The sequence below is a fragment of the Gymnoscopelus microlampas genome (assembly GCF_963454915.1).
Source record: "Gymnoscopelus microlampas genome assembly, chromosome: 16".
Taxonomy (NCBI): Eukaryota; Metazoa; Chordata; class Actinopteri; order Myctophiformes; family Myctophidae; genus Gymnoscopelus; species Gymnoscopelus microlampas.
In genome coordinates this window covers 43,232,746-43,254,204 of record NC_139953.1, presented here as the reverse complement: position 1 = coordinate 43,254,204, position 21,459 = coordinate 43,232,746, and the positions used below count along the sequence as shown (strand labels likewise).

General features: G+C 41.3%; 1 protein-coding gene across 2 annotated transcripts; it reads right to left on the bottom strand.

Annotated features, from left to right (window-relative positions):
- Nucleotides 1–13,594: 13,594 nt before the first annotated feature.
- On the bottom strand, nt 13,595–20,865 carry atf3 (activating transcription factor 3). Of its 2 annotated transcripts, none has more exons than XM_084083142.1 (4): nt 20,736–20,865; nt 18,300–18,561; nt 17,791–17,898; nt 13,595–17,272 (listed from the first exon to the last, which is right to left on the bottom strand). In XM_084083142.1, the coding sequence occupies exons 2-4, from the start codon at nt 18,546–18,548 to the stop codon at nt 16,901–16,903; spliced, it is 729 nt and encodes a 242-aa protein (XP_083939268.1). In that variant the 5' UTR covers nt 18,549–18,561; nt 20,736–20,865; the 3' UTR covers nt 13,595–16,900. The 2 variants fall into 2 exon arrangements, with proteins under 2 accessions (XP_083939268.1, XP_083939267.1); XM_084083141.1 differs by having other exon boundaries at nt 18,300–18,555.
- Nucleotides 20,866–21,459: the final 594 nt, after the last annotated feature.

The following is a 21,459-nucleotide window of genomic DNA, read 5'->3' as shown; positions in this document are numbered from 1 at the left end:
TACTACATGATACAATCATATCACGTCAGTGCCCAGCATTACCGGGGTTATTGCGTGGGTGAGATGAAACTTGAACTTTATTATTATAGACATGACCTCATTGTGGTGAAACTATCTGGGGTAAATTTAGTAGTTTTCATATTGGTCATATTGCGACGCAATGCTTCCTATGACTGCTGGATGCTCAAAATGAAACAGATAAATAAAACCACAAATACTGCAAAAGATAGTCATTTGTATAAAACACAAGTGTTTATACATGTCAAATATCACTTCCCTTTCTTGGGAGTGATGTGATGAGGAAGGATGTTTATAGTTACATTGAGCTATTCGCGGTTTACCTTCGGTTTTACTTCCCTCTTTCAGTTTGACGTGCATCGTGCAAGTAACTTACAGTATGTTCAGGGTCACTCAGTGCAAAGTGACTCACACTATGTTCAACCTGTTGAGTCAAAAAGCTCATGTAAGGTCACTGCTTTATATAATTTTTAAGCGCAAAAGATGTGTGCCACTTGTTTTCTGAGATGTGATGGTGGGTAGCTGCTGGAAAACAGCACTTTTTAGAAGGCCGGACACATTCTGTGTGCATTTACATGCTCAGATTACTGGGAATAATCAGATTCTGGCAATGATTCGATTGAAGCGTTCATATACTGAATAGCGTTAATCAGTGGCGTGCACAGACATTTTGAGGGGCAGGTGCTCAAGTAAATTATACTTTTTTTTGTTTACTTGGTCTGCTCTTTTTTCCCTCTACACCTATACCTCTACAAACCCACTGCGAGGCGTCGTGGGCTTGTAGATCGGCTATTTTTGGCTAAAGTTCTCCTCAGAAAAGGGATGCTAGGTTTCGAGTGGTTGTGGTAAAAAGAAAAATCATATCACATAAAGATTTGGCGGACCCCCTGTTGTAACTCTGAGGACCCCCTAGGGGTCCCGGACCCCCTGTTGAAGACCCCTGCTGTAAACTGGGAAAAAAAACACGTTTTTTTCCCTTTTTTTTCAAAAGGGCACTTCTGGTCAAGAGGGCAAAGGGCAGGTGCTCTAGCACCACCTAGAGTCTATCTGTGCACGTCCCTGCGTGTGCCACTTGTTTTCTGAGATGTGATGGTGGGTAGCTGCTGGAAAACAGCACTTTTTAGAAGGCCGGACACATTCTGTGATCTCTGTGTGCATTTACATGCACAGATTACTGGGAATAATCAGATTCTGGCAATGATTTGATTGAAGCGTTCATACTGAATAGCATTAGTGCAATCATGTCATGACATATTTCACTCAAAACCGAGGTTGCTGCTTAAACCTGTTGTAGCTAGTCCACCAACCAACCAATACAATTATTTTGAAGGGATAGTTCACCCAAAAAAATACATTTTTCCTATGGATGGACCCAGGGACGTGCACAGATAGACTCTAGGTGGTGCTAGAGCACCTGCCCTTTGCCCTCTTGACCAGAAGGGCCCTTTTGAAGTGTGCCCAGTTTACAGCAGGGGTCTTCAACAGGGGGTCCGGGACCCCTAGGGGGTCCTCAGAGTTACTACAGGGGGTCCGCCAAATCTTTATGTGATATGATTTTTCTTTTTACCATAACCACTCGAAACCTAGCATCCCTTTTCTGAGGAGAACTTTAGCCAAAAATAGCAGATCTACAAGCCCACAACGCCTCGCGCTGCGAGGCGTTGTGGGCTTGTAGATCTGCTATTTTTGGCAAAGAGGTATAGGTGTAGAGGGAAAAAAGAGCAGACCAAGTAAACAAAAAAAAGTATAATTTACATGAGCACCTGCCCCTCAAAATGTCTGTGCACGCCACTGGATGGACCCCATGGAGACTTGAATTCATGGATATCTTATTGTTTTTGTCGCATTCCTAAGCCAATAATTTGATGACCAGTGGACCGGTAGGCAGCGGTTCCGGTAGGAGATACAAAGGAGACTGGACGGTTCCGTCCCAAAATGGGTTAAATTGCCAAGGCGATAGCCTTAAAGCCAAAAGTCTGTGCCAAACCTCTCATTTTTGGTAGTTTTCCGTTTCCCTTTAATATTTATTATTTACAGTATGAGAGATAACTAAGAGAGGGGATTACATCCTAGGCCACTCAAGGAGCTCAGTTGTACCGGAGGCCTACAACTAGTTACTTATCTTTAGCCATTCCCGACATCAGACTATTGAACTGTCTTTTCCCCGAAACAGAAATTGCAACATTTTATTGCTTCATACATGACCATAAGAGGTTCAGAATATCGAGGCTCTGTAACTGAAAGTGTAGTGAATGACTGAGATAAGAAGGTACAGTAAATCCCCCTATTAGACACAGCACAGTGGACATTGCATGAGTAACAGCAGGACATAGTGGGAGGGAGGGCAGAGGCCAGTGTTGCCAGATTCTGTGAGAGGAATAAGCAGCAAGGTCTAGGAAAACAAGCCCAAAATAAGCGACTTTATGGCCACGTGAGCACTTTAAACCTATATACTGTATACATTGGCCATTTGAAAATAGCAGATCTACAAGCTCACAACGTGTCGCGATACAACATGTTGTGAGCTTGTAGATCTGCTATTTTCAAAAAGATCTTGAAATAAAATGTGGAATATTTGGAATATATATTTTGGAACACTAAAATCTGATATGGGGCTCCCTGGCACAAAACATTTTCAGATGGAGGTTACTGACAAATACATATACATTTGGGGGGTCCATGACGTGAAAATATTTGAGAACCACTGGTTTAAATAATAATAAAAAAATGGAAGCGATAAGCAACGACACTTAAGAAACAAAGCTATAAAAAAAACACAACCCGCAACTAACCAATATTTACAAGGAACATACAGAAAAATAAGCCCAAAGTCGCTTATAATAAGCGGACATGGCAACACGGGCAGATGAGGCCATTCAAAGGAAGTATAATTACGTCATACGTTCTGAGGAATACACTTTGGCATGATGCGCATGCACACAAACGAAGGAACGTTTTAAGTAGGCCAATACATGAGGCAGGATGTTTTGATTCATTCTGCAATCTGCTTCTATGTTTTTACTCATTTGAGTAATGCCTGTTGTCATCTGAAGAGGACATCCTGGGCTTTCCAGTGATGTCACAGGTGTGGTGATGATGGTCAGGGACGTGCACAGATAGACTCTAGGTGGTGCTAGAGCACCTGCCCTTTGCCCTCTTGACCAGAAGTGCCCTTTTGGAAACAGTTTACAGCAGGGGTCTTCAACAGGGGGTCCGGGACCCCTAGGGGGTCCTCAGAGTTACTACAGGGGGTCCGCCAAATCTTTATGTGATATGATTTTTCTTTTTACCATAACCACTCGAAACCTAGAATCCCTTTTCTGAGAAGAACTTTAGCAGCGCGAGGCGTTGTGGGCTTGTATATCTGCTATTTTTGGCAAAGAGGTATAGGTGTAGAGGGAAAAAAGAGCAGACCAAGTCAACACAAAAAAGTATAATTTACTTGAGCACCTGCCCCTCAAAATGTCTGTGCACGCCACTGGTGGTGATGATGGTGGGACCACGCTGACAACTTCAAGGTTCTTCGAACACAAGGGTTCCCAAACCTTTCAGGCCGCGACCCCCCAATATAATCACATTTGAACTTGGGGACCCCCCACCCTGACAAGCACTTGGAATTGTAGGCATTACATATAGTTTGACTCGGTTCCACAGATAAACGTTGTGAAAATAGCCAATCTAGAAGCTCACAACGTCTCGCAGTTACGTATTATTTGGCCAATTTGGTATTTATAAGGTCTTACTCATTACATTGTCACCTTAGAAATATGCAGATAGCTTGTATACACTTATACTGTGTGTTGGTTTGTTTACTGAGTGAGAAAACAAACCAGACCCCCAAAACAGACCCCCTAAAATAAATTGGGGGCCCCCCTGTGCAGGGTCCCGACCCCCAGTTTGGGAACCACTGTTCCAACAACTTGCTGGTGGTGCTATTTTCCAACTGCAACACAGTGATGTATAATATTCACCATCATTTTGGACTTTATTCTCTTTTTTGTATCCATTTAAACCTAGCCTGGTTCCAGACGAATCTGCCTTTGCAAAATTGCATCGCACTTTAGCCCTCGGCAGCAGTGTGTCGTGTGATATTGTCTGGCCACGCGAGGCTAATTTAAACCTATACTTTGTTGACCGGGGTCCCCCAGGGGTCAGTCATTGGCCAAATCTGTTCACTTAAAATAGCTGATCTACACAGCTCAAAATGCATCCCAAACGTGACGCGTTATGCAGATCTGTTATTTTCAATGAACGTTCACCCCAGAATAGAGATGCTATATGGGTTCATGTGCTTAAGAGGTAAATTAATCAAATATTCAAAAAAGTAATTGACGGACTAATACATTATGCAAAAAAAAAAACATCATTTGAAGGCCAGATACGTAGGCCTACTGCCATGTAAACTACAGCTTTGTGTAGAGTGCATGTTGTTGTAGATCAGTGGTACCCAAACTTTTTTAGCTCAAGACCCAAAAGAGAAATTAGAAGTTTGTCCGGGACCCAAACCAGTGAAAATAGCAGATCTACAAGCTCACAAGGCGTTGCTTCGCACCGCATTGTGAGCTTGTAGATCTGCCATTTTCACTACTTCTCAGACTTTTTAAAAATGTATACGGAAATGATGAGATTTTTTCTTTTTACTTATAAAATACTTTTGAAAAATCTGTTGTTATGTATCCATGGCATCATGCACATGGTCATGTTTAAGCTCCGCCCTCTTGCGTGCACTCCTACACAGCCTTCCAGGGAACTCTGTCTTTATTTAGTTTCCTGTGAAGTTCTTCAGAAACATATCCCGCAAGCCGCAAGGTTCGGAAAGTGGGGGTCCTTGGGGAGGGAGGTTCCATGCAAATGTAGTTGACATTGCATCACAAACCCTTTTCAGATAGAGAGTCTGTGGCCAAATACATCAGTTTGGGGGTCCTTGACAACGTTTGAGGACCGCCCTCCTTGCATGCACTCCTTCCTTCACAGACTTCCAGTGAACTCTATCTATATACACGTTTCCTGAGAAGTTCTTCCGTAAACGGATGGCAAGCCCACGCCTACAGCAAGTTAGCACGAATAAGCTATTATACTGGTCACACATTATTATGACACTGTGTTGCAAATACTGTACTCTTTCCTGCTCGTTGCATCATCAGCGTTCTTTGGTCATTAACTGAGGGCATGACAAAGTTTCTCCTTTTTCTCTCTGTCACTCTCTCAATGCATTTTAGTCAGTGGTGTAAAGTAACTAAGTCAATTTACACAAGTACCATGTTGATGTATTTTTTACTTTACTGGAGTATTTCTCATTTTCAATACTTTTACTTCTACACCACTATGTTTCAGAGGCAAATATTGTGCTTTTACTCCACTACAATTAGGCCCATTTGAAAATGTTAATTACTAGTTACTTTGTAGATTTAGATTATTATTACAAAACATAGTCATACACTAACCACTTCAGCCCTATATTTCGGCCATTTGAAAATAGCATTTTCAAAAGATTTTTTTACACATTTTGAACTTGTGAAATGGGACATTCTGCACAATGAGTACTTTTACTTTTGGTACTTTAAGTATATTTTGATGCTGATGCTTTTTTACTTTCACTCAAGTTGAGCTGTTTCTCAACTCCCTTCTCTCTCTCTGTGTGTGTGTGTGTGTGTGTGTGTGTGTGTGTGTGTGTGTGTGTGTGTGTGTGTGTGTGTGTGTGTGTGTGTGTGTGTGTGTGTGTGTGTGTGTGCGCCATTGTTAACCAATTTCCATAGAACCTGACAGCCACATTCTCATTCAAACCTGCAGGTTTGAGGCCACGGTCAAACTCCAGATGTATTAAAGCACTTATCAAGACAAAGTCATAAAGTGCTTTAGAATGTTTTTAAGGGTTTTGCAAGAAGACCCGGATTTATCAAGCCTTAGCTCTGTGTGAAGATGGTAAGCACTAAGCAGTCAGACCTGGAGTGAATCAAACTAATTAAGACAAAGAGGTAGGTGTGACGACACACATGTTGTGTATCAAGTTAATTAATACACACAATGAATCAGCCATCCCCCCACACACACACACACACACACACACACACACACACACACACACACACATTCAGGAGGAAGAGACTGTCATACAAGTCTTTTATCTGGTCTAATATCTTGAGAGTCACTTTTTTCAGGGTGTATTCTTTTTCAGGGTGCCTCAAATTGGCTTGGTTTTGAGGTTAGGATTTATAGGCACAGGCGAAACATCCTAAACCTAACCCTAAAAACCCTAAGGTGAGTAGGAGACATAGAACAGGAGAACATAGAACTTGGGGAACATATGACCCCAAAGAGGGAGTCCCCTTTTATCTTATGTCCTTGTGGCTAAGTAAGTAACTACCATTACAGTTACAACTAAGGCGTGGCAAGCAGTACTTTATGTTGTTACTTGGAAATAGAGAACTTCGAGGCAATTGGCTCAAAGTTCTCTATTTCCAAGTTTCAGTGGTGGAAAGTAACTAAGTACATTTACTTAAGTACTGTACTTAAGTACAATTTTAAGGTATTTGTACTTTACTTGAGTATTTCCAATTTCCAATACTTTTACTTCTACTCCACTACATCTCAGAGGCAAATATTGTACTTTCACTCCACTACAATTACTTGAACTTTAGTTACTAGTTACTTTTCTGATATAAATTATGATATTACAAAACATACATTAACCATGTACCTGCTATTTTCAAACATTTTTGTACTTTTACTTTTGGTACTTTAAGTACATTTTGATGCCAATACATCTGTACTTTTACTCAAGTAAATTTAGAATTCCGGACTTTTACTTGTAACTTCTACAGTGCAGTACTTCTACAGTGCAGTATTGATACTTTTACTTTAGTAAAACATTTGAGTACTTTTTCCACCACTGCAAGTAACAGAACCTTGACTGAACTCTGTCTTATACCTTTGAGCCTCTCGTATGGTTTCGATGTCTTTTATGATCTGGATGTATTCCTGAGATGACAAACGAACATGCCTGAACTAGTTTGCTCAGACATATAGACTGGGATTAATAAGACGGCAAGGTTTTTGGCAACAGATCTGTCGTTGTTGGATAAAGGATCAAGTGATCTGGACCAATTATGAGACTTTAGTTTCTGTTTTGCCTTTAGTTCAATTGAGTTCTATGGCCACCAGGCCAGGCCAGCAATGTGCCAGGTCTCTGAGCAAATGGCTGCTCACTGCTCCTAGTTGTTATAGGATATAGTAGTGTGTATATCTGTCTGTCTCTTATACTGTATGTCATCATGATTTGTGTGCGTGGGGAACTCATTTGAAACAAGCTCAGTGCTTAATGAGTCTTCCAGTTTAGTAGACCTCGTATTGTGAATTTGTACTTCCATGTACTGTTGTTCTCATGTCTTACTAAATAAAGTACACCAACCAACCAATGGGTAAAAGGCAGAAGACAAATTTCACCTATGTGCATATATATGCACACATATAATGTGACACAAAACAACCCAAAGGAGTGGGGATTATTCTATTATAAAACATGTATTTGACATGCCGTGTTTAAAATCTGGCAGGCTGTTGTTAACTAAACACCTTTGCTGGGTGATTGTTGAGCTTTTCCAAGAGCCCCAACAAGAACTAACTAACTAACCCTAGAAAATCTATTTAAAATTTAAAATCTAAACCGTTTGTTAGATTATTTTCTAATGTAAATTCATTATGTAAATTTCAACTTTTCTGTCCCTTTCTTACTTATTTAGGCTTTGTATAAATTATATATTTGTACCACTTTTGTGAGATGTTATATTAATGTGGGTAAACAACCCACTGAATCAGATTACTTATACTATTCACCTTATTCTTGGCCCTTCACCAGGCAGCACCATTGCCCTCCCCATAAGGAAACAAGGAACAAGGAAACCCCTTCATATGGGGCTCCCCCCGCCCCCTACCCCCCTACACAGTGGGAGTGGCCAGGAACAAGGTGAATACCGTCTATTCTTACATTATGCAACTAAACCACTTAAAGGGGAATACCACTCATTTTCAACATTGAACTATGTCTTTAATACACCTTGAAGCTGTTGTGTGGAAATAAGAAAGAAATCCCCCCCCCCCCCCCCCCCCCCCCCCCCCCCCCCCTTCTATGTTGCCTAGAACTGGATAATTGATTGAGGTCATGTGATCAGTGACATGCGCAAGGTGTACTTTTGGCTGAGGAGCCATTAAAGACGTAGTCCAATGTTGAAAATGAGTGGTATTGATATGATCTACAAGCTCTCAACTTGTTGCGTTATGATGTGTTGTGCAGCTTGTATATCTGCTATTTAACCTTTTTATTTTAATCTTCACCTGTAATGATGAGGATTAGCTTTATGTAATTCCTGCCCTTGGGCAGTAAGAGCTACAGTAGGAGGTTAGGATGGAGAAAACAACAAATTGCTCAATGATATTTCGTCAGAGTGAGGATTCTTAAATGGTCACATTGCTCATCATGGTACCATCTCTGCTTGGAACCTGTTGGCCTGCTACTCTGTGGTGTAAAGTAATTTATTTACTCAAGTACTGTACACTTTTGAGGCAGTTTTACTTTACTGGAGTATTTCCAATATTCAATACTTTAACTTCTACTCTTCATTGCATTTCAGAGTCAAATATTGAACTTTTTACTCCTTTACAATTATTTGAAAATGTTAGTTTCTAAATACTAATGGATTTTCATTATTATTACAAAACACATATTAACCACTTCAGCCTTATATGTATACTTCTACAAGCTTGTTTTGAGCTTGTAGATCTGCTATTTTCAAAAGATTGCCAGGGCAGGATTTTTGGAGGGACAGTGAGTGCATGCCGCTGCCGGAAAATGCACTCACTCCTTCTGGATTTTTATGCATTTTGAAAACTTGTGAAATGGGGACATTCTGCACAATGAGTACTTTTACTTTTGATACTTTAAGTACATTTTGATGCCAATACGTTTGTACTTTTACTCAAGTACATTTTGAATACCGAACTTTTGCTTGTAACGCACTATTTTTACATTGTGGTTTTGATACTTTTACTTGAGTAAAGTAAAAGGAGTACTTCTTACACCACTTCTGCTAATCCAGTGTGATGAAGCAGGGAGGAGATGATGCAATATCACTGATGAATTGCATTCATTGTCAGAACACTGTGTCCTCCTTAAATTCCTGCTGTAAAGGTTTGATTTGGATGCATGATTGGAAACATCCGTCTATAAAGTTGTCTGACTGTGTGCCAACAAGTGGAGAAATGAATGAGACATCATCCTCTTGCATAACTCTGGCGTCCCTGTTTTGGACAAGTGTCATTTTTTTAAACATAATATATATTTTTAGATAGCGAAAATAGATGATCTAAAGCAGGGGTCTTCAACAGGGGGTCCGGGACCCCGAGGGGGTCCTCAGAGTTACTACAGGGGGTCCGCCAAATCTTTGTGTGATATGATTTTTTTTTACATGAACCACTTGAACCATAGCATCCCTTTTCTGAGGAGAACTTTAGCCAAAAATAGCAGATCTACAAGCTCACAACGCCTCGCAGCGCGAGGCGTTGTGAGCTCGTAGATCGGCTATTTTTGGCAAAGAGTTATAGGTATAGAGGGAAAAAAGAACAGAAAAGGTTTATCTGAAACACAATTTTATACAATATAGAGTAGGGGGTCCCTGCTTCCTCTCTCTCTCAGCTAGGGGGTCCTTGGCCTGAAAAGGTTGAAGACCCCTGATCTAATGGTCATAACACATGATCACATCACACTATGCAACGTGTTGTGAGCTTGTAGATCTGCTATTTTGTACCATACGACTAAGTATAAAATGGCTTAAAATTGTTAAAATACGCATACCCAGCAAACCGACTGTGGCCAATAAATATAAAAATGAAAATGTGCTCAAAAAGATTTGACTATATCTAATATGAGCCTTTTCATAATTTTATTTAGAGTCTGCTTTTAGGCCTATTCCTTTGTTTTTGATCAACAGGAATTGAATCTGATGTTTTTTCTGCCGTCGGTGTATGAATGTGCGTGTGAATGTAAAGCGACTTGGATAAAGGTACTATATAAATGCACCATTTACCATTCTTGACATTAATTGCACGTTTCTTAATTTCTAGCCTGCGTTGACAGGTTCATTGATGCCTGTTTTCACACTAGTATTTATTCATCTGATCTTCTGTCAGGCAAAAAACAGAACCATGCCTTCTGTGATGTTTCTATGACGCTTACATCAATGTCACCAATAAACCCTGAAAATCTTGTTATGATTACTAAATGGCCCATACATCAAACGGCATGAAAAGAAAAGTGTTTTAACTTACGACAGGCATTATCAATCCATATGAGACTAAAGTACCAGGAATTCATCAAATAGCATTAAACATGTTGAAACCTGGCCTCAGTGTGCTGTAAGCTACTGTAGGAGAACCCCACCCACATTCCGGCACTTTAATGAGGGTTGTAAATCTTAGTGATTTAAAAGCTATCATAGGGCTCCAATCTGATGGGCAGAGATGCCCATGACTTCTGTTTACCACCTTAACCCTGGCATATCGTTGCTGTCGGGTAAAAACGTGTCACGAAGAGACGCGTTTTGAGCTTGTAGATCTGCTACTGTACTCTGTGAATCCTGAAAAGTAACAGTTTTGGACATATGAGTTTTTCCACCGGACAGAGACGATATATTTCATATCAATATCAATTTACATACGACAAAGGGCTTAAAGGGATAGTTCACCCCCAAAACAACTTTTTTTTTTCTATCGATTAGTCACCCCATAGGACTTCAATTTATGGGTATTTTTTTGTTTTTGTAGTATTCCTAAGACAATAATTTGATGACCGGCAGCGGTTCCGGTAGGAGACACAAAGAGTCTCCTTTGTGTTTCCTACCGGAACCGCTGCCAACCGGTCCGCTGGTCATCACACTATTGGCTTTGGAATGCGACATAAAACAATATCCATGAATGCAACATTACTGATGAATTGCACTCATTGTCAGAACACTGTGTCCTCCTTAAAATCCTGTTGTAAAGGTTTGATTAGGATGCATGATTGGAAACATCCGTCTATAAAGTTCAATCGATAGAAAGAAATGTATTTTTTGGGGGGTGAACTATCCTTTTAACCACTTAGCCCCTATAAATGTGGTTGACGGTCTTCGCTCTACACTAAATATCTTCACCCAAAATAGCTGATCTACATGCTCACATCATTGTGAGCTTGTAGATCTGCAATTTTTACAGAATGTTTGCCCTACAATAGAGACTGCTATAGGGTTCATATGGGAAAGTGATTAAGTGGAAGCCAGGGGGGGTATGAGACTATACAATCTATTTTTGAGATCTCATTCTACTGCACAGAGTAAAATACAGTGTTTGTTTAACTCTGAAAGTGGGAAAATTAACCTTTTTTTTTTACACTATCAGACTACTACACTAATGTTGCTCTAGATACACTAGATCCAGTTACACTATGTTGCCCCAGATTGCATAGACTCTATACTATAGAGACGGTGGTTTTCAACCTTTTTCACGTCAAGGACCCCCAAATTGACACATAATAGCCCACGGACCCCCATTTGAAAAGATATGCCAGGGACTCAACCATTTTGATTTCTTGGGGGTCCCAATCTACACTGTATCACCCTCATCAGTGTTCATTTAACTCTGAGAGTTCATTTAACTCTGAGAGTGTACAAATGGAACCAAATGGACCCGTTACAGACACATAAGGGTCAATTTGGTTCCTAACTATTAATTTGGCTGGGGACCCCCTGGAACCCCCTCAAGGACCACTGGTTGAGTGAGAAACACTGCTATAGAGCTTTCTCAGACTTGAGCATATGGACATGCGGCACGTTTCATTGACATTCCATCAGTCCATTCATTGATCCCTGTGTTGTTTTAGTGGGTTCAAAGTGGGTTTTTAGTAATACGATGTTTTGCTCGTGGGACGAGCTGTTATTTGCCTGGCATTTCACAACTTATCTTCACACAGATAACAACAAACACATTGAGTCATCTGCTGCTACCGGCTGCAACAGCAAGCTACCTCTGTTCTACTCAGCGTTGCCAAATGTTGTGAGAGAAATAAGCAACCAATGTCTATGAAAACAAGCCCACTATAGGCCACATGAGCACTTTAAACTATACTGTAGATCGGCTATTTGAAAATAGCCGATCTACAAGCTCACAACGCGTCGCAAACGCGTTGTGAGCTTGTAGATCTGCTATTTTCAAAGAAATCTGGAAATAAAATGAAACATTTGAAACATTCTAACAACACAAATCTGGTAAGGGGCTCGCCCTGGCACAAAACATCTTCAGATGGAGGGGTCAGGGACAAATACATATTCATTTGGGGGTCCATGACATGAAAATATTTGACAACCACTGGTTTAAATAGTAATGATAAAAAATGTGAAGCAAGCCCAAATACATAACTACAGAAACCCCCCCCCCCCCCCAATATTTACAAGCATCTTTACAGAAAAACAAGCCTAAAGTCGCTCATAATAAGCAGACATGGCAACATGGTTCTGCTGCCTCTCTCTCTCTCATTTTATCTCTTTCTCCCCTTCTCTCTTATCTCTCACAGACTATATTACACTCTCACTTCTCTCTCTCTCTCTCTCTCTCTCTCTCTCTCTCTCTCTCTCTCTCTCTCTCTCTCTCTCTCTCTCTCTGCCCCCCCCCCCCTCTTTGTCTCTCCCTTGCCAACAACTGTTTTCTTTGTTTGTTATATTTCTCTGTCTTCTTTTACTACCGTGTAACTACACGGTGCAACATTATCTCTCTCACCACCTCTCCGTCCCTGTGTGTTAGTCAGCATGCCCTGGCATGTGCCTCAAGTCGAACCCGCAACCGCAGCTGATGTTTGTTCCTCAACGGCTGCGAGTTTCGAGTTGCTGCACTCAAGGAACCTGCTGCTCGTGCTCAAACACGCGCGATAAAATGAAGCCCAGCCTCTACTTAAAGTTACCAAATTGAGAAAAACAAACAGACCCTTCTGAGACATGGTTCAGCAACCGGTGAAAAAGGGGCCACTAGACAGTATTTAAATAGCAGGTCTACAAGCTGTAGCTTGTAGACCTGCAATTTTTGCCGGGAAACACCGTGGTATGACGAAGAATAAATCGGCAATAACCGCTTAAGCCATACAGTATGTTATCGTCTCTGTCGGGTGTAAAACTCCAACTGTTACTTTTGAGGATTCAAAAAGTAGCAGATCTACAAGTGTGTCGAGCTTGCAGATCTGCTACTTTCGATGCTTTGGTGTGACACTGACTGTAGTATGATCAAGTAGGTCCGTTAATTTACGAAAAAACACAAAGTTAAAATATGGAGATAAGAGGTTTCTGCCCGGACAGCAACGTTATACTTTGTCGTATGACAGCGTCTTGCGGCAAAAAATAGCTAATCTACGTACAAGCTCACAATTCACATGCGTCGTGAGCATGTAGATGTGCTAATTTGGAAAATGTTTCACCCATAATGACATGGCAAAAATAGGGATGTGGTTATGAGACCAACAATAGTTCCTCTTTTAGAGAAAATTACAACATGACAAGAGTAATCAATAATACATAGCTACATTTATTAACAAAGTATCAAAAACAGAAAAGGTGACAGAGATTGTGTAGACGGAAGTACATATTGGTATTATTAGCAGTGCGATTTTTCCACTTAGATACAGTGCATTCATTCATTTCTGGTATGCTATGTTTTAATACTCTAGCAATACTTCCATTGAGCAGCTACAGAAGAAAACAAACAAAAAAAAAACTCTCCTGGTAGAACTAGATACAATAGACTCTCATTTACTACTTTTGTGTGGCATCATCAACCAAAAACACTCAGTGCTTAGTACGTAGCTATCTTGTCAAAGACCTTCATTAAATAACACAAACTTGCACCACAGTAGGACATACTGTACACACACATACGAATACACAGACGCCTGCGTCTCTCACCCATCTCCAATTCATGCTTTCAACCAAAACATAAGAAAAATAATAAAAACCCATCCTGTCTCGTGCTTTGAATACGAACACACACAGAAATCAATCCTATAACCATTAATCAAAACCAGGCGTTGTCCAGAGTAGACCCATCATGAATCACGCCTTTGTGACGAGACATTCTTCAGAAATAATGGATAACCTCTGTTGCATTACATGCAAAAAGGGACAAAAGATTATCTTCGTGTCCTTGTCTCGCGTTTCCTCAGAGTTTCTGTTGATGCAATAAAGCCTCCCTTCGCGATTACGTAAGAAGCACTTCGCCACAGAGGGACACAGAGGGGGGTTTGACAAATATTTGGCAGTGAGCTTTAAGTACTTAAGTCTGGATAATGACACATATACACACACACAGTAAAGTCCTCAGTGTTAGTTTGATCCAGTTGTAAACTCAAGAGTGCGACCACACATGTGTACACACTCTTAAGAGTTAAATTAACACTCTTAACGCACTGTGTACCATATCGTCCATGAAGGGCAGAAACCCTGCATCTCCAAATTTAAACTTTGTTTGTTCGTCATTTAATGCCCTACTTCCTCAGTGTCAAGAAACCGCATTCTGAGCTTGTAGATCTGCGACTTTTGAATTTGAACTGAAAAGTAACAGTTTTGGACACATGAGGTTTCCACCCAACAGAGACGATATATATATATTTTTTTTACATACCACACTATCAGACATTTCAGACGATCCATAAAGAATGAAAGCCAACGTCACACGGTCGATACCTAGCTACTGATATCTATAGTGAACACAACTTTCACACCAATTCTCAACAATAAATAATATATTACAAAACCAAAAAGCCCACACCTTTAGATTACTGTTTACATACAAAGTAGCCTCTGCAGTTAGGGCTGGGCCATATGGAAGAGTTATCAAATATCATAATATTTGACCAAATACCTCAATAACGATATTGTGGGGATGACTACTGACTCGTGCCATATCACCATATTACAATACCAGTCACATGTCACGATATATTGATAATACCGATATATCGCCCAGCCATTACCTGCAATCAATGCAATATAATGAGATTCGGAAGTAGAAAAAAAGATACAGTGAAAATACTGCGCACACAAAACAATGGTAACTTCACTTCGGTATGCCTGAAAGCAAAAAGGTGTCTAAGGCCTGTATAGAATTGAGCACAGTGATAAATAACATATTCCAGACCACCATGACGCACACTTCCATTTGCCGTAGGCGTACTAAATAGGGTTGGGATCCTAACGATCGGAATATTCCGGTTCCTTAAAGATTCCCTCTAGTACTACATGCAAACGGAGACGAGTGTGTGTCATCATAGATGCGTGTCATCGATGCAAAAAACAAAGATGGCCGCATTCCTGTCGGACTCGTATAAAACTCGCTGAGTTTCTTGGGACAACCTGACTTCTTTAGTCACACCATTATGGAAATGATGCGACAGAAACATAGCAGTGAGTTCAACTTCTGTAGTCGGCATGTCCTGAGTGGATATTAAGTTGTAGCAGCAGCTTTTTTAGAAGTCTACAGTATGTACAATGAATTCCTTGAGTGTTCAATTAACCACATGAACCCCCAGCGTCCCTACATGTCTGAGGCAAACAATGAGCAAAAACAGCCGATCTATAACCTCACATAACGCGTCGCACTGCGGATAAAATACTTTTCTTTGAGTTTACCCTCAACACTACAAATATATTATAGTGTTGAGAGCGAACAAGAGGAGGCCTAATATACTGTATATCCCTATAGTATAGAGACCAAGTCTATAGGGGTTTGAGTGGTTAATACTCGGCAAGTTTGTACAAATGGATAAATCAACACTTGAGGATTTTACTGTGTGTCTTATAATGGCAAGGCAGCTGGGGGAAAACGGCCTACAAACTAACAGCAAGCTACACAGTGGTTACTGTGTATAAATGTTCATATTCTAGTAGTCATAATGCTAAGTGGAAATACCATTGTCGTCGTTAACGACAGGGATTTTGCAGCTTGTACAGTGGCATGCACGCACATCCATCCATCCATACACCCGCGCACACACACATACACACACTCTCCCTCAACAAACGTTCCATCTCAGGTGAACTTCTGTGCCTTGCTCACCTTGAAATCATGCTTTGGTACTAATTCAGAGTATAAGAGTTGCAATCCATAACCTTTTATGTTCAAAACTGGGATTTGAACCTGTGTCTCCGGCTTTTGCGCTTATGTGCTTCCGGCAGTACCTTCCTTTCAACGGGTGTATGTACTACCTGGATTTGGACCATGTGTCTAAATTTCTCAAATGGGATAGTTGGGAGACCACCTCCAACCACTGCAGATGTGCCTGTTATCTATTATAGACTATGTATTAACATAGTCTACCATACAAATTGGTAAAAGTTTTCAAATGCGTTCTGGATTGCAGCTTTAACTCCTCAAAAACAGTAATGCACCTTTTCTTGTATAAATGCATCGTAGTTTTTAGTTGTATTTTTCTTTCTTTGTTGTTGTTCTCAAAGTCCACACAAAGGGGGCGGGGTGTTGGTGCTGTCTGTTCCCAGGGCACTTTGTGGTTCTCATTTAACCGTCAGCCACACTTCTTCGCCCCATCTAGCAGCTTAGCAGACAGCTAATGAAATAAAGACGTTTTTTTCCCCCCAGGGCAGACACTTCTTTGACTTGGCTTGGCTTACTTGTCTTTTTTTTCTCTTGGGAGATGGCTCCTCCTCCTCAGACTAAACGAACGTGTGCTACATCATCAGTGGCAGCCTCTGGTTGTGGTGTTCAATACATAGATCAAAGTCTGTCAAAAGCAAACCATACACACACACGCGCGAACTCACTCACACAGTCCTGGACACACACACACAGACACACACACTCATAGCTGATCACACAATGTCGAAACACCATGGCCGTGGCACTGCAAATGTCCAAGGGTAATAAGTCCTCCGTCCAGAGAGGGCGCTAGCGTGAGGTCGGTGACTCCTCCTCCGTTCGTGACGCCGCCGCCCAAGGCGGAGGAGGAGGCGGAGATGTTGTTGTTGGTGAGGTTGTGGAGCTGCAGGGTGCTCTCCTTGATGTGCTGGATGAAGAGGTTGCGCTCGTCCTCGGGCGTCTGGCCGTTGACGGCGCGCACGATGCAGGTGGGCCGGTGCAGGTTGAGCATGTAGACCAGCTGCTGCTTCTGCTGCTTCAGCTCCTCGATCTGGGCCTTCAGCTCGGCGTTGACCACCTCCAGCTTCTCTGACTCCTGCCGAGAGGAGAGGAATGAAATGTTAATCGTAGCCGCATTGACCCCTAGTGTCCCTATTTAGGGTGTGACATTATAGGCGGACATTTAAAAACAAATGTGTAATATATGATGCGATGCATTGTGAGCTTATTGATTGGCTATTTTACTGCGCAGTAAAATCCTCTGTGTGAAATCTGTACCCGAACCCTGTTTGTACATTTTTAGCGTACAAAACAAGAATTACAAATGGACAATTTAACACTGAGGATTTTACCGTCTAGTTCACTCTTCGATATTGTATTGTTTACATCTCATACAAGTACTACACAAGACTGAAATTCTTTGGTTTCAGTTTCATTGCCACAACCCATAGCAAAACAAATACAGAACAAAAGTAATCATAGCACCCTTTGAGGTACTTTTGAAGGTGTTGTCACTGTGTGCATGGGTGCCACTTCTAAAATGGTCTCTGCTGGGTGACATCAGCTAAACCAATTAAATAGGTACAAAACGTTATCTTTTGCTGTCAGCAATACCTTCTGTAAGCCGTCTGTCTTCTCCTTCTTCTTGTTGCGACACTTTGCAGCCGCAACCTTGTTCCTCTCCCTCCTCCTCTTCCGCCTGTCTGTTTCTTCTGTTGTAAGCTAAGAAAATGGAGGGGAAGAAAAATACAAATGGAAACTGTCAATGTTAACATCTAGAAGATTGCTACTAGGCCCCTGGACAGGAGCAACAACAACCTCCCCTCAAATATGTTTAAAACTTTGATTTAGAGTGTATTGTTCTTGGTTGTCAACAACATTTGCTTATAGCCTAGAGCATGCTGTATGTGCTGTGAAATTCAGATGAAGACGATGACTTCATTTCTGTGTCATTGATATGGGTCTACATAAATTGAAGACAGTTACAGTCAAATAAATAATCAGGGTCCATTTGGTCCCATTTGTAGCCTGTACTCTGAGGGTGTGTTTTATTCTAATTAAACATCGTCAAGGGGGATAACTAGTCTCGAAGAGGTTTAAAGCCTGCCTACTAGTGCCCTTACCACTCTCCTGGGCCCGCCCCGTTTGCCGGTCCTCTCGGAGCCGGAGCTGCCGCAGTCGGAGCTCAGGTCGGCGCTGAGGCCGTTGGAGAGCCGCCGCGTCTGGATGGCGAGCCGCAGCTCGTCCTTGACCAGCGGCGTGAAGTTGGTGAAGTCGTCCAGGGTGAGCGTCCCCGGCGGGGACAGGCACGGCACCAGGGCCGAGCAGCTGATGTCGGCCAGCGAGGGACCGCCCGCGTGCTGCAGCATCATTTTGAATCTGAAACTAAACATGAAACAACTGAATGTTAGTTTTAGACCCCGAGGTGTGGACTGTGGACCATGATTGTACAAGAAAGAGTTGCTGGGGTGGAGCATAGGCACAGAAACGAAACCAAACATCAAGTCATGTTTTTGAGTTGCTTGGTGGTCATGTTGGGTCAGTAGTTCTCAACCTGTGGGTCTGGACCCCCAGGGGGGTTCCCACATGAGTTATTGTTTTTTTTTTGGGGGGGGGGGGGGTCCCCAAATGACAGCGAAGTGACAATTTAAGGACTTTTAAGACCTTTTTAAATAACCCCAAAAAGAGAAGAAAATACTATTACTGCATCAAAAGTCATCAACAAACTATACTATAAAAACTGGTCAAACATTGGCGTAATTGTCAAATAATTTAAGAAAGAGGCACATTTTTTAAAATAGCCGATCTACAAGCTCACGCATTGTGTAATGCCTCAACTCGACTACACTCCAAGTGCTTATCAGGGAAGGGGGTCCCCAGTTCAAATATGATCATTTTGGGGGGTCCCCAGTTCAAATATGATCATTTTGGGGGGTCACTGCCTGTAAAGGTTGAGAACCACTGACGTTGGTAAGTAACAGGAAGAGTGAGCACCTCGGTGTAAAAAATAATCTTTTTTTTAAAAACATTTTGCACAAAATAGCACATTTTTAAATGGAGGTGCCCTGACCCTAATAGTGCCCACTCTTCTTGTAATGTCCTTCATATCAAGCAAGTCAGACTCGATCAAATACATCTATGATAATCTTGAATTGATCCATAAGGCTCAGCAGCATAGACACAGAATGAAACCAAACACATCTGTCAGAATGTTTTCAGCTGTTTCATCATGTTTATGTAAAGTTACATCATCACACAAACATGACTCCACCAAATAGAAGCAACAACAAAGTTGAAAACAAAGTTTTAAAGTAACAAGGAGGGAAGGAATTCATTCCACGCAATAAATATTACACAACAGAACAATGTGCTGCGTTTATAACTAGTCAATTAACATTACATTTACACAATGTGTGGAATAACCTAATTATCTCTACAGATGCCAATACAAATTTAACATTTATTTCTACTAACAAATAGGACTCCCATATCGAAATACCAGTGGGGTAGAGTAACTTTAGTAAGTACATTTACTCAAGTACTGTACTTAAGTAAAATGTTTAGGTATTGTTTACTTTACTGGAGTATTTCCAATTTTCAATACTTTAGTTCTACTCCACAATAGCTCAGAGGAAAATATTGCTCTTTTACTCCACTACAATTATTTGAAAACTTTAGTTACTAGTTACTTTGCAGATATAAATCATTATATCATAAAACATTCATGAACCACTTTATCCCTATTTTATACATGCTATTTGAAAATAGCCTATCTACAGCTTGTAGATCTGATATTTTCAAACATGTTAGCACTTTTACTTTTGGTACTTTAAATATATGTTAATGCCAATACTTTTGTACTTTTACTCAAGTAACATTTTGAGCACAGACCTTTTACTTTATAGCTACTTTTACTTAAGTAAATTATCTGACTACCTCTTGACTTTCACCACTGCAAAAACAATCCTCTAACATAACATGCTTGTTTTTTAAACAGCCCAAATGAGCCCCCCCAAAAGAAACTCAAAACTAAGTATAGCCAGTATTTTTCAAGCGTGTGTAAACTGTAATAACTAATAACAGTATTATAGGCTACAGCACCAATACAACATGTTTTTTAAGAGCCAACAGGGTCGAGACAGTGAAATAAACCTTAGTTTAATTCACAAAACACGTCTATAAACGTTATTATCATAATTATTCGAGGTGTCACGGTTTTATTTATGTCGCTTGTTCAGTTGTTCTGTCCACGCAACAGAACGCTCGAGCGAGAACACACACGATTATATCGCGACAGTAGTCTCGCTCGCGCTCCAAAAAAAGAGCAGATCTACAAGCGATCAACGCGTCGCGAAGCGACACGTTGATGGCTTGTAGATCCGCTCTTTTTGGGGGGCGCGCGAGCGAACGGGACAAACGAACGCAGAGGGAATCACCGATATAGCTCCGCCGCCGATACCGCTCTCTCTCTCTCTCGTCGTATATACCACTCCGCCGCACTACAAACAAACAGACCCTCTCTCTCTCTCTCTCAAAATATAACTCAAATAAAAACGTACCTGATAATTCTTAGACTTCAAGTAGAATAAGGGAAAGAATCCTCCTCTTTCTCACCGGGTTTTCAACCTTGAATATTATAGTTTTAAACGTGTCTCTCCTCTCCTCTTCCTCCTCCGCGCTGTAGTAAAGTTACAGTTTGTGGCCGGATCGTTGCATCACCCTCTTTTTATAACAGTGAGCCCGGCGTGGTCTGCTGCTGCTACGTCACTGAGGGCCCCGCCCCCTCACGCTCCTCCCCCCTCCCTCTCTGCTGTCAGACAGTCAGGGCAGGGGGGGTGACGTCATCCTATTTATAGAAGGCTTATTTGGCTGGTGATGCAATCCTCGAGCCTCCCTGTCCCTCCTCCTCCGCCTCCCCGTGTAGTTGTGTTCTCTGTTCTGCCATAACAGGACAGCAGGCGAGCCCCCCCCTCCCTCTCCCTAAATTCAATCCCCTCACATCACGTCACATCACATCACCATCCAGTGATGTAAAGTCACTAAGTACATGTAGCCTAACTCAAGTACTGTACTATAGTAACATTTTGAGGTATTTTCTTTTTTTTACTTTACTGGAGTATTTCCAATTTTCAAACTTGTGAAATGGGACACTTTCTACTTTTGGTAGCCTACTTTTAAGTAGGATTTTGATACCAATACCTTTGTAGTTGTACTCGAGAAAATGTTTAATTCCAGACTTTTACTTGTATTTCTACATTGCAGTATTGATACTTTTACTTAAGT

Bases quoted from the DNA above. Each gene is read 5' to 3' on its own strand.
- atf3 (XM_084083142.1), bottom strand. From the start codon at position 18,548: ATGATGCTGCAGCACGCGGGCGGTCCCTCGCTGGCCGACATCAGCTGC. The intron at 17,899-18,299 runs GTAAGGGCACTA...CCATTTTCTTAG, and splicing joins GGGGCGGGCCCAGGAGAGTG to CTTACAACAGAAGAAACAGA. The intron at 17,273-17,790 runs GTATTGCTGACA...TCCTCTCGGCAG, and splicing joins AGACAGACGGCTTACAGAAG to GAGTCAGAGAAGCTGGAGGT.